We start from the raw sequence: 14,611 nt of genomic DNA on the forward strand, positions 1-14,611 counted from the left end.
ATTATAAACAATGTATAAGTAATAACCTTGCACATACATCACATGCCATTTCTGCAAGTATAATTGAAGAATAAGTTCCCAAAAGAACTGTTTGGTATGTACATTTGTAACTTTGTTAGATGCTGTAATACTGCTCTACCTACATGCTGTGCCTATTAAAGTACTATAATACCTGTTTTCTTCACACTGTTGCCAACATAGTTATAGTACCAAATTTTTAGATCACTGTCAATGAAATAACTGAAAAATAGTATCATGGAGTGGTTTTACTATGCATTTCTTTCCATGAGTAAGTTCCATGAACTTTTTTGGAATATTTAACAACCATTTTCATTTCATTTTCCATAAATTTTGTTTATACCTTTGCCCAATTCTACATTGAGTAGCTAGTCTTTTTCTTATTGTTTGTTAGAACTATTTACTACTAGGAAAATGGGCCTTAATCTGTAACATGAATAGCAAATATTTTTTCTCAGTTTGATCACTAATTTTTAAAAACTATTCACCAAAGCACAATATACATATGAAAAGTATATATAAGTGTACAACTCAATAAACACAACCGTGTAGCCAGATCAGTACCCCAGACGAAGAAAGAGAACTCTACTAGCACCCCAAAAGGCCCCTCGAGCTTCCTTCTCATCACTACATGCCCATCCAAGGGTACCTACTATCCTTACTCCACAGAGCAGGGTACATTTAAAATATATACAAATAGATCTACATAGCAGGTATCCTTACTCTGCTTTATTTCATCCTACATACTTATGAAATTCATGCATGTTGCTGCAAGTAGCTACACATCACTTATTCCCATTGCTACATAGCACTCCAATGTATGAATAAACACAATCCATTCTATCATTAATGAGAATTAGGGAGTTTCTAATTTGGAGATAAACATATAATGCTGCTATGAATATTTCAGTGTAGATCTTTTTGTTAACCATATACCTGTACACTGGATATATAACTCTGGTGCAGAATTACTGGGTCCTCAAGTATGAAGTTCATAAAGTTCACCTCCAAAAGCTCCTGCTAGACAAGTTTCCGAAATGGTTCTATCACTTTACATTCCCACCAGTTGCACATGAGAATTCCATGACCACTCACTTTCTAAGTGATACAAATGCCAGAATATTTTATATGCTTTTCTATGTCTTGGAATTAAAGAATTTATTTTAGGGGTGCCTGGGTGGCTCAGTCAGTGAAGCCTCCAACTCTTGATTTCGGCTCAGGTCATGATCTCATAGTTCGTGAGTTCTAGCCCCGCACTGGGCTCCATGCTGTACAACTATCCACTATCCAGTCTGTACCCCCTTGTTCTTCCTAAATCAAGATGTCATTGAGCAAGCTTTAACTGTAACTTAACTTCCAATTCCTGGCTTATACTTCCAACTACCGAATATCTCCACCACAAACCACAATTATCCAAAATTCTACAATCTCTTCTGATTTTCCCATCTCAGTTCATGGTATTGCCATTTTCCCAAATAACTCAGACCACAAACTTCAATCTTTTCTTGCCTTCCTACTATCTCCTGAAATCCAGTCACCAAATCCTAACCATTTTATTGCCAGGTCTTTCACCAGCTGTTTGCTTTTCATTCTGTGACACCTAGATTTCTACAACATCCTAAGGAATCTCCCACTCAACTGTCCATCAGTACCAGAAGATGACTCACAAAGGTAGTTGGACAATCAAGTCTTCAGTGGCTACCTACTGCTTGCCAACAAGCCTCAACTCCAACATGGTAGTCAAAGCTCAACCCACTCCCTGGCCCTTTATATTTTATACCTTTCTAGCTTCACCTCTTCACCTTTTATTACTCTCCCTTTCCAAAGCTTGACATAAATGCTAGCTACATTAGACTATCTGCCAGTCTCAAAATATACCCAGACTTCCTCATTTCATTGTCTTTCGTTAGGTTTTCTATCCATTTGGAATATCTCATGCCCTCAAACATCTACCTCTTCAAACTCTTACCTCAAAAGCCACCTCCTATATGAAATCCCTGTCACCCACTCACACAAAAAAGTTTTTTCTGCTCTAAACTCCAAAACCATTTAGTTTGTGTTTCTTATGATACTGACTGTTGTTTTACACTCTTGTCTTATCCCTCTTGACTGATGAACAATTGCTTGAAGGCTGGAAAAATGCCTTATTTATCTCCACCATTCCCATCATTAGAAGTTTAAGAGGAGCTTAGTACAAGCAGCAGTTAGAATAACTTCTTCCTGTGGCATGTTCTGAGGCTATGAAAAATAAGACTAGGCTTGGGGAGCCTAGGTGACTCATTTGGTTGAGCATCTAACTCTTGATTTTGGCTCAGGTCATGATCCCCGGGTCATGGATCAAGTCACTACGTCAGGCTCTGTGCTGAGCGTGGAGCCTGCTTGGGATTCTCTCTCACTCTCCCTCTGCCTCTCTCCCGGGCTCATGCATGCACACTCTAAAGTATGTATTATGTATGTATAGATGTATGGATGGATAGATGGATGGATAGATAAATAAATATATAAGAACAGGCTTGACAGGCCACTGAATGCCTTTCCTCATGGCAGGTTTAGAGGTGCTCAGGCACTGGAGGCCTCAGTGGCAGAGCATCTCCATAACCTAAGGCTCAAAATGCCATGTGTCATATGTACTGCAGACCTAACTCGGTTTTTCCTTGCATGGTCAGAGATTCTGCTAATCAAGAAACCTAGCTGATATTCCTAATGCTCTCATCCTTTGAGATTTATCTTTTCTGTCACCTTTCTCCCATCATTTCTACATTTCTTACGTTTTACTCTAAAATGGATTTTGCAACTGTTCACTTATCAAAATATTTCTTTTGTTCAAGACAGGATTTTAAAAGTGAGAATGTAGGGGTGCCTGGGTGGCTCAGTCAGTTAAGCATCTGACTCTCAATTTCAGTTTAGGTCATGATCTCATGGTTTATGAATTCAAACCCCAAGTCAAGCTCTGTGCTGACAGCATGGAGCCTGCTTGGGATTCTCTCTTTCTCTCTCTCTCTTTCTGTCTCTCTCTCCCTCCCTCCCTCTCTCAAATAACGTTAAAAATAAAAATTAAAAAAGTGAGAATGTAAACTGGGGCACCCAGCTGACTCACTTGGTAGACCATATGACTCTTGATCTGGGAGTTAAAAGTTCAAGCCCCATGTTGAGTGTAGAGATTACTTAAAAATAAAATCTTTAAGGAAAAAAAAAAAGTGAGAATGTAACCCTAAGGTCCCTTCCAACTCTGTCATATGAAGGTTCTAAACTGATGTAAAAGAATGACAGTCTGACTCACTGTCCTTGCTTAAAGAAAAGGCTCAGCTCATTCTGCAATGGTTAGCACTAACTCAAGCCTTTGTTCCTATAAAAACAGCTGAAAAGCTCAGTATTACAGTTGACCATTGCACAACATAGGTTTGAACTGCACAGGTCCACTGACACACAGATTTTTTTTTTCAATATAGAAAGTACAGTGCTATAAATGTGTTTTCCTTATGATTTTTTTTCTTTTTTTTAAATATCTTTTGAAAATGTTTATTTCTTTTTGAGAGCATGCAAGTGGGGGAGGGACGGAGAGAGGGGAAAGGAGGATCCAAAGTGGGCTATACGCTAACAGGCTAACAGCAGCTAGCCCACTGTGGGGCTCGAACTCATGAACCGTGAGATTGTGACCTGAGTGGAAGTCGGACACTCAACTGACTGAGCCACCCAGGTCCCTCTTATGATTTTCTTATTAACATTTTCTTTTCTCTAGCTTATCTTATTATAAGAATACAGTATATAATACATGTAACACACAAAATATATGTTAATAGACAATGTTATCACTTAAGGCTTTTGGTAACCAGTAGGCTGTTGGTAGTTAAGATTTTGGAAAGTCAAAAGTTATACACAGATGCAAGGAGCTGGCACCCCTTATTCCTCACATTGTTCAGGGTTCAAATGTATAGTCCAAAAATGATTTGATGTGGCCAACCAATATATACAGAGTAATCTCAGAACACCATTAAAAACAATGAAAATGGGATAATAAGGTGGTTATCAATACACTTACAACCAGATCTGAAGTCTTCATTTATCTCATCAGTTAGAGCCATATTTAAAACTTGTTCCTTATTAAAAGATGTATAATATGCAAGGTCAGTGACCCATCTGCCCTCTTCATTTTGATAGACCACACTCTGTGGCAGATCTATTTCTAAAAAATCCAAAAATATACAATGACATATGAAACAAAATGATACAATATTCTGAAATAATTTTACTTAGTTGACCTATCTTAGATATCAACAGTATTGAAATCTACCCAAAACTAGTTTAAAAAAAGAATCCATTCCCACAAAAGTCCTCCAATGGTGGAAAAGCTGACCTTAACCCCAGGAGAAATCTATAATGGAGAATGAGGGAAAAAGAAAAAGAAAACTAAGACTTAAAATAGTATATGTCTACCAGATCTGTAAGTAAAGATATAATTTTTAATCCATAAAACACTTAAATATTTTAATATGAAAGATTAGGCAAGTTACCCTTGAAAATATACTCTATTGTATAAACATTTTATACATCTTTATTTTTTTAAGCCTTCTTACTACACTATAGGTTAACTAACTAGAATTTAAATAAAAATTTGAAGAAAAATAAAACCTACTTACGCTCTTTACTCTTTTCAGTGGACTTGTAACATTCACATGTCCTTCTTTCACTTGTTGGTGACTGAAGAGTATCAGTGGAATTAATTTCATTGTCACTAACAGGCTTCAAAGATGCTCTGTCCATATATTTTTGAAGGGACACTTTAGGAGTCTCCGTGTCTAAACATCTATCCACAGGTAAAACTGTTTTTGAACCAGATGCCAAGGGCTTATTTTGATGAAGAGACCTGGCCTCCAGCTTTAAAGGGTCCATTACATCAAAATCACCTTCACTGGCATTTGTGTCATGAAAATAAACAGGGTTAAATTTCGCATTAGTAGCCCTGATAGTCTTCACAGGAACTTCTTCTCTTGCCCTCGCCTTTAAAAATGAATAACAAAGTAGGCATAAGTTTTGTTTTTCATGACTCATTCCAAACTTTATGGGAAAAAATTACGTAGTAGATGTAAATGGTTATTATGTAAAGCATCAGACTATATAGTGTTCACTGTACTCTATTAGACTACATAAGAACCAATTTTAAGCAATATACCAAAACCAAAATTCATGCCGTGGTCATTGCAAACGTCTATCAACAGATTCAGATACCAAAGGTGAGCTCAACATGTTCATTATATTACATACAGGACATTAGAAATATCAGTTTCAACTCTTATAATTACCACTAAAACTCTCTAAAAGCATGGCAAGCCCATTAATGTGACCAGACTCGTAAAATTAATATGAGTAACATCCCTTGAGAACAGGTGTACTAATATCTTTTAACAGGAGTAAAATAGCATATACTACAGATGCCCATGAGGTGCCAAATAACAACTGCATCAGACAAGGCAAATTAAGCCAGTGCCTCAAAACCATGCTCTCTGACATACTTTCCCAAATGGCATTTCTTATTCTTTCCTAGAATAACAACTGCTGAAAAAGAGCCCAAGTGCCTACAATACTTTTAGAAATCCAGCTACCACTGTAATTTCAAGTGCCAATAAATCCTGTAAGAGCAGTCTTTTCTGTCATGAGATGTATGATGACAAAAACAGCCTCACAAGTTTTTTGAAGTTAAAATACTAAAAGCAGGTAGTTCTACATAAAAGAAAAGATGCTGACTTTGAAATAAAGTCATAGGTTTAAATCCTACTGCCAGCACTTACTAACTGGGTGATCTTCCAAAAATGTCTTACAAAAAATAAACTTACATCCTACCTTATATCAAAATAAATTCCACACGGCTTAAACATTTAGATGCAAAAGTGCTAGGAGAAAATAGAGATGAATAGTTTTAAAGTCTTTAGTGGATAACATCTAAGTATAACACTCACCTGGGTTAAAAATTTCCCAGCCTTAACCCCAGGTCCTGTAAACTGTAACCTTATTTGGAATCTGGGTCTTTGCAGATTAAGTTAAATTAAGGATCTTGAAATAAGACCATCCTGGAGTTAGAATGGGCCTTTAACCCAGTGAGCGGTGTCCTTATAAGAGAAAAAAGATTTTAGCAGGATACAGAGACACTGAGAGAAAGCCCATGTAAAGAGGAAGGCAAATATTCAAGTGATGCTGCCACAAGCAAAGAAAACCAGGAGCCATTAGCTGCTGGAAGAGGCAAGAAGAGGAGCCTTTGGAGGGAGCTTATCCCTTCCAATACCCTGATTTCCAATTTTGGGCCTCTAGAATGTGAGACTACATTTCTCTTGTTGCAGGCTAAGGTTCCAGCAGCCCTAGGAAACTAATACAAACATAAAAGTCTAAAAATGCATAAGGACTGAGAGAGGGAAGACCATCTTGAAGACACAGGGAGAAAAAGTCCATCTATAAGGCAAAGAGAGAAGCACAAGGAGAAACCAACCCTACTAAAACCTTAATCTCTGAATTCTCTAGAAGTGTGAGAAAATAAATTTCTATTGTTTGGCAAATGAGTAAATAAATACATAAAATGCATAAGGATCAAAATATCTCTTTAACATAGAAAGCTTATAAAAACAATACTTAAAATATTAATATTACAACAGAAAAAAAGACAAGGAGACAAAGAAATGCCAGTTAAAGACATAACTATTTTTCATATAGAATACTAGCAAAGAGTAAAAAAGAACCAGAATGAAACAGAAATTAAAAAAAAAACAATAGATAGTATCAATGAAACTGAGTTGGTTCTCAAAAGATAAAGAAAACTGATAAACCTTTAGCCAGGCTTATCAAGATGAAAGAGAAAGAACTCAAATAAATAAAATCAGAAATGAAAGCAGTTACAACTGACACCACAGAAATACAAAGGATTATAAGAGAATACTATGAAAAATTATAATCCAACAAACTGGACAACCTGGAAGAAATGAATTAATTTCTAGAAACATCTTCCAACTGAATCAGGAAGAAATAGAAAATCTAAACAGACTGATTACTAGCAACAAATTAATCAGTAATCAAAAAATTCCCCACAAGCAAATATCTAGGACTAGATAGCTTCACTGATAAATTCTCTTAAAGAAGAGTTAACACCCATTCTTCCCATACTCTTTCAAAAAATAGAAGAAGGAATGCTTCCAAGTTCATTCCACAAAACCAGCATTAACCTGACACCAAAACTGTAGACTCATATCCCTGATAAACATAGATACAAAAATCCTTAACAAAATATTAGCAAGCCAAATTCAACAACACATTTATTACAATCAGATGTAATTTATTTCAGGTATGCAAGGATGGCTGAATATTCATAAATCAATCAACATAATACACCACATTAACAGAATGAAGGATAAAAATCATACAATTATCTCAACAGATGCAGAAAAAATATTTGACATAATTCAATATCTACTCATGATAAAAACTCTCAACAAAGTGGGTTTAGAGGGAACATACTCGAATATAATATATAATAAACCCCCAACTAAATCATACTCAGTAGTGAAAAGCTTAAAGCTTTTCCTCAAAGATCAGGAACAAGACAAGGATGTCCACTCTTACCACTTTTATTCAACACAGTATTAGAAGTCCTAGCCCAGTAATCAGACAAGAAATGGAATAAAAGGCATCCAGATTGAAAAGGAAACAAAACTGTCACTATTTTCATATGACATAATACTATAGATAGAAAGCTCTAAGGATTCCACCAAAAACTATTAAAACTAATAAATTTAGTGAAGTTGCAGGATACAAAATTAATATACAGAAATTGGTTCTGTTTCAGTACTAATAATGATAAGTAGCAGAAAGAGAAAGTTTTTAAAATCCTATTTACAATATCATCAGAAAGAATAAAGTATCTAGGAATAAATTTAAGCAAGGAAGTGAAAGATCTATACTTTGAAAACTTACAAGATACCAATGAAAGAGGGGTGCCAGGTAGCTCAGTAAGCTGAATGTCCAATTCTTGATTTTGGTTCGGGTCGTGATCCCAGAGTCATGGGATCAAGTCCTGAATCAGGCTCCATGCTCGGCATGAAGCCTGCTTAAGATTTTCTCCCTCCCTCTCTCTCTCTCTCTTGCTCTCTCTCTCTCTCTTTCCCTCTGCCCTTCTCCCCCACTCACACTTTCTCTCTAAAATAAAAAAAAAAAAAGGAAAAAGAAAGAAAAGAAAGATGACCCAAATAAATAAACGGAAGGTAAACTATATTCATGGACTGGACGAATATTGTTAAAATGTCCATACTACTCAAAGCAATTTACACATTTAATGCAATACCTATCAAAATACCAATAATATTTTTTACAGAACTAGAAAAAATAATCCTAAAATTTGTATGGAACATAAAAGTCCCCAAATAACCAAAGCAATGTTGAGACAGAAGAACAAAGCTGGAGGTATCACCATCCCAGATTTCAAACTATACTACAAAGCTATAGTAATCAAAACAGTTAATGCTAAAAAAAAAAAAAAAAAAATAGTTACAAGGGGCACCTGGGCAGCTCAGTCAGTTAAGCATCTGATGCTTGATTTTGGCTCATGTCATGATCTCACAGTCGTGCGACTGACCCCATTTTGGGCTCTGTGCTGGGCGTGGAGCTTGCTTAAGATTCTCTCTCTCCCTCTGCCCCTCCCTCCCTGCTCATGCTCACATGCACACGCTCTCTAAAAAAAAAAAAAGTTATGGTACAGGCACAAAAACAGACACAGAGATCAGTGGAACAGAACAGAGTCTACAAATAAGCCCATGCTTATATGGTCAATTAATCTAGGACAAAAGAGGAAAGAATATACATTGGAGAATAACAATCTCTTCAATAAACAGTGTTGAAAAAACTGGACAGCTACATGCACAAGAATGAAACTGTACCACTGTCTTTCACTATATACAAAAATAAACTCAAAATGAATTGAAGACCTAAATGTACCTGAAACCATAAAATTTCTAGAGGAAAACATAAGCAATAATCTCTTAGATATCAGCCTTCACAATATTCTTCTGGATCTGCTTCCTCAGGCAAAGGAATCAAAAGAAAAGTAAGCAATTAGAACTACATGACACTAAACAGCTTTTGCACAGTGAAGGAAACAATCAACAAAATGAAAAGGGAACCTACTGAATGGGTGAAGATATAATAAGTCATATATCCAATTAGGGGTTAATATCCAAAATTTATAAGAACTCCTAAAACTCAACACTCAAAAAATCTCAAACAATCCAATGGAAAAATGGGAAGAAGACATGAACAGATATTTCTACAAGGAAGACATACAGATGGCCCACAGACACATGAAAAGATGCCTAACATGATTCATTATCAGGGAAATGCAGATCAAAACCATGAGGAGATATCACCTCAAAGCTGTCAGAATGGCTAAAATATAAAACACAAGAAGCAAGTGTTGGCAAGGATGTGGATGTTGTGCACTGTTGGTGCGAATGTAAATTGGTATAGCCCCTATGGAAAATAGTATGGAAGTTCCTCAAAAAATTAAAAATAGAAATACCATATGATCTGGTAATCCCACTGTTGGGCATTTATTCAAAGAAAATGAAAATACTAATTCAAAAAGATATATGCACCCTCCATGTTTACTGCAGCATTATTTATAATAGCCAAGATACAGAAGCAACTTAGGTGTGCATCAATAGATGAATGGATAATGAACATGTAGTACACACACACACACACACACACAGAGGAATATCACTCAGCTATAGAAAAGATTTTGCCATTTGTGACAACATGAATGGACCTAGAGAGCACTATGCTAAGTAAAATAAGTCAGAAAAAAACAAATACTGTATGATTTCACTTCTTTGTGGAGTCTAAAAAACAAAACAAATGAATAAACAAAACAGAGACAGACTCATAAATACAGAGAAAAAAACCAGGTAATTGCCAGAGGGGTAGAGGGATGATGGGTAAAAAAGATGAAGGGGTTTAAGAGATACAGACTTCCTTGGGGCGCCTGGGTGGCTCAGTCGGTTGAGTGGCCGACTTCGGCTCAGGTCATGATCTCGTGGTGCCTAAGTTCGAGCCCCGCATCGGGCTCTGTGCTGACAGCTCAGAGCCTGGAGCCTGTTTCAGATTCTGTGTCTCCCTCTCTCTGACCCTCCCCTGTTCATGCTCTGTCTCTCCCTGTCTCAAAAATAAATAAAACGTTAAGAAAAAAAAAAAATTTTTTTTTTTAAATAAGAGATACAGACTTCCAGTAATTAAATAAGTCACAGGGATAAAAGTACTACATAGGAAATACAGTCAATAATATTGTAAAAACTTTGTATGGTGACAGATGGTAACTACACTTACAAGGTGAGCATTTCAGGACACATATAATTGTCAAATCACTATGTTGTACACCTGAAATCAATATAATCTTGTATTTCTACTTCAATTTTAAAAAAAGAAAAAAAAAGAAATGCCAGAATGTTGGAAACTACCTATCCCCTCAGGAAAGCTACTTAAAACAGTCTTGAAGTAGGAACGCAGCCAAATGACAGTCTCCAGAATCACTGCACCATCTGATGAAATGCACCTGAACCCTTTTTGTGCTTGGCTGAGGAGCCAACAGGGCAAAGGTGGCAGCTAGGCATTGTGTGTGAAGTGAGAAGGGACCTAGGACTCACCTAGGGTGTGGGGCTCTGAGGAGAGGTTGGGGTGGGGGGGAGAGAGGGTTGGATGGGGAGAGAGGCAGTCTGACCAAAGTACGGGGTCGGGGCCAGGGACCAGGTAGGGGCCAGGGCTGTGGGATTTGGACTGGCAGCCTCTATGTCAGAATCCTGCCTGGGCTCAATAGGGCAGCGGCATGGGGTCTCAGACAGCCACCCTGTCAACTCACATACATGCACTGCTGGGGGAAACCTGGTACTACACTATTTCATAATGACTTGTTTCCAAGTCAGAGTTCCCTATGCAGAACAGCTCCCTTGCTGTGATCTGATAATAAACAATACAAGCACAAATGCAGCTGCTTCGACAGTTTTCAAACCTAAATACAAAATTGGTTTTTGTTAATATTTTGACAGCGTAACTCTCTCAGCAAAACTTAAGAGTTAGGAAATGTGACAAGAAAAGAAAAAGTAAAAGCAATCCAAAGTTCTCTTAGGAGGTGGGGTTTTGAAAGGAGGTAATTAAAGTATTTCAAAGTCCTACCTTATTGGCATCTAAGGGAAACAAACAGGCAACAAAGCACTCTGGTGCTGCTTTCATCTGAAATAATGGCTGAAAAATACATGAATGCCCTCCAAATAAGGGAAAAACAGCATCCCTCATAGAATCTAACCATTGATTTAAAGATTTACCATTACTGTATGTGCCACTAAGAAAGAGAATACTAAGCTATGACATACTAGTAACTGTAAGAAACAGTGATTTCAGAAGTGTTAAAATATGAAAAATGTGGATCTGAGAATCAATGAAAATGCAAAGAAAGGCCAGATGTATAAAGAGGAAAGATGGGAAGAAGTGAAGGGGAGAGCAGGGATAAATAATGCAATAAAATTTTTGAAAATGATAAAATAAATATTAAATGAAGTAAATGTAAGAATAAAATGAAGAGTATCAATAATTACAGTAAGTGTTAAAGGATTAACTAGCTCATTAAAAAATAGACTACCAGAGTTTTGGGGCACCTGGGTGGCTCAGTTGGTTAAGCATCCGACTTTGGCCCAGGTCATGATCTCACGGTTCATGAGTTCAAGCTCTGCCTCAGGCTCTGTGCTGACAGCTTGGAGCCTGGAACCTGCTTCAGATTCTGTGTCTCCCTCTCTCTCTGCCCCTCCCCAGCTCATGCTGGCACTCTGTCTCTGTCAAAAATAAATAAACTTAAAAAAAAAACTTTAAAAAAATAAACTTAAAAAAAAAAAAAGACCTCTTGCTCACGCATGCTCTCTCTCTCCCAAACATTAAAAAAATATTTAAAAAATAAAATTTAAAAGACTGGAAAGATGATCGTTATCTGGATTAGGGAAGAAAGGGAGAAAACAAAATAGGAACAGATGTATAGAAGAAACATACGTGAGAAAAGCAGATTAACATGGGGCCAGATTATAAAGCATTTTAAGGATTATTAATTTGAAACACCGAGACACAAAGAATATTTTATGTAGTATATATACATATATATGTACATATGTACACATGCATACAATCATACACATTAAAAACCTTTGTAACAAGATTAACCTGGTATTGACAAATGTAACGGAATGGGAAAAATACTGTAGATGGCAGGGCGCCTGCGCCTGGGTGGCTTAATTGGTTAAGCATCCAACTCTTGATTTCAGTTCAGGTCACGATCTCACAGTCATGAGATCAAGCCCCACTTCAGGCACTGCACTGACAGCACAGAGCCTGCTTAGGATTCTCTCTCTTCCCCCATTCTCTGCCCCTCCCCCACTTGTGCACTCACTCGCTCTCTCAAAATAAACATAAAAGAACATTTTTTTAATTTAATAAAAGAAAGTAAAAATACTATAGATGGCACAATAAATCAGACATGAGGTAGTAAGTATCTTGAATTTGAATAGTGGTAAAGAGAATAAATAAGAAACAATAAACTTAAGACACAGTCCTTAGAACACACTGACAGAAATTAGGTTTTCTGAGCTTTAAAAACAACAATCCCAGGGGCGCCTGGGTGGCGCAGTCGGTTAAGCGTCCGACTTCAGCCAGGTCACGATCTCGCGGTCCAGGAGTTCGAGCCCTGCGTCAGGCTCTGGGCTGATGGCTCAGAGCCTGGAGCCTGTTTCCGATTCTATGTCTCCCTCTCTCTCTGCCCCTCCCCCGTTCATGCTCTGTCTCTCTCTGTCCCAAAAATAAATAAACGTTGAAAAAAAAAATTTTTTTAAAACAACAATCCCATTATCACTTACCGCCTTAATCAGTCAAAGGATTACTATGAGGATAAATAACTGTCTCTACATATGTCAATACACACACTCCCTCCAAATTAAAAATCATCAAACAAATCCTGAGGCATACATTAAAAAGGGGACAAAGAATTGCTAAGAGCCAGAAATGACTACCAAATTTCAAGTGTAGGAGTAATGGGTTACCATTAACAAACAGAAAACAATAAATGAAAAACAAACATGTTTGAGCAAGATGAATGGTTCACTTTTTTGTTTTGACACCAAGCTAAAGAACTTTTCAAATGAGTGATCTAAATGCAAGTCAATGAATACTTAAAGAAAATGTATGTAATTGTACATTTAACATAATCTTAGTGATCTCATAGATACATACAAACACACACACAGAAACATTATCAGTAGGGAAATTTTTTTAAATTTCTTTAATGTTTACTTTTGAGAGAGAGAGAGAGAGAGAGAGAGAGAGCGAGAGAGAGAGAGCGCATTAGCAGGGAAGGGGCAGAGAGAAAGGGAGACACAGAATCGGAAAGCAGGTTCCAGGCTCTGAGCTGTCAGCACAGAGCCCGACGCAGGGCTCAAACCCACATACTACAAGATCATGATCTGAGCCAAAGTCAGACGTTTAACCAACTGAGCCACCCAGGTGCCCCAAGCAGGGAAATTTTTTAATACTTCTTTCTACATTTTCCAGAAGTCAACAGTTGTTGCTTTGAAAAAAATTGATACCATACAAAAGATTTTTTAACCCTTTCATAGAAAACTTAAAGAAAATGCATATAAACTTACTCTGCCATGATGTGACATAATACCCTTCAAACTGTCTGCCCTTTCTTTCTCTTGCTCAGTTCTCTGAGTACTAGAAGAAAATGATAACACACCATCTACATGCCTTCTACTATCTCCAGTATCTATAAATTTACCTGAAAAACAAGAAATTAATGGAGCAAGGTCAAAGTTTCAGTAATCTAATATAATAACTGCTTCTTGCTATTTAAATTATTTCATGTAAACCTAACACTTAGCAACCATATGACAAATCATAGGACTTAGAAATCATATGATAAATATAGCAATTTGCATATAAGAGAAGGTAACCATCAGTAGAAGGCAACAGTAACTGACAAACTGCTACCACACAGAGAATTCATTTCTAATTCTCAAATGTTTGAATAAAACACACTCATTTGTAGGAACCAATGCAAGCAATACACACTACAGTATCTTTTTAAATTTATTTATTTTGAGAGAGTGAGGGAGCGTGTGTGAATGCGAGTGGGGAAGGGCAGTGAGAGAGGGAGAGAGAGAGAATCCCAAGCAGGCTCCACGCGAACAGCATGGAGTCTCACACGGGGCTCGAACTCACAAACCATGAGATCATGACCTGAGCCAAGATTAAGAGTCAGAGACTTAACCAACTGAGCCACCCAGGTGCCCTTCATACTGCAGTATTTCCTTTTTTTTTTTTTTAAATATAATTTATTGTCAAGTTAGCTAGCATTCAGTGTATACAGTGTATATAGCTCTCGGTTTTGGGGGTAGATTCCCATGATTCATTGCTCACATACAACACCCAGTGCTCACCCCCCAGTGCTCACCCCAACAAGTGCCCTCCTCAATGCCCATCACTCATTTTCCCCTGTCCCCCACCTCTGGTTCCCCCCCCCCGCCTCAGT

The 14,611-nt window shown here is 37.3% G+C and overlaps 1 protein-coding gene across 2 annotated transcripts in view; it reads right to left on the reverse strand.

The window, feature by feature from the left end:
• The window catches only part of CEP192 (centrosomal protein 192), a 127,769-nt gene that overhangs the window by 80,343 nt on the left and 32,815 nt on the right, over window positions 1-14,611 (reverse strand). For both annotated transcript variants that reach the window (XM_043559424.1, XM_043559423.1), the window contains exons 10-12: window positions 13,725-13,858; window positions 4,656-5,016; window positions 4,058-4,201 (exon numbers count right to left, since the gene is read on the reverse strand). In XM_043559424.1, coding sequence (XP_043415359.1) covers window positions 4,058-4,201; window positions 4,656-5,016; window positions 13,725-13,858 — 639 coding nt within the window. The remainder of the gene's footprint in view (window positions 1-4,057; window positions 4,202-4,655; window positions 5,017-13,724; window positions 13,859-14,611) is intronic.

Source organism: Prionailurus bengalensis, chromosome D3 (assembly GCF_016509475.1).
Source record: "Prionailurus bengalensis isolate Pbe53 chromosome D3, Fcat_Pben_1.1_paternal_pri, whole genome shotgun sequence".
NCBI lineage: Eukaryota > Metazoa > Chordata > Mammalia > Carnivora > Felidae > Prionailurus > Prionailurus bengalensis.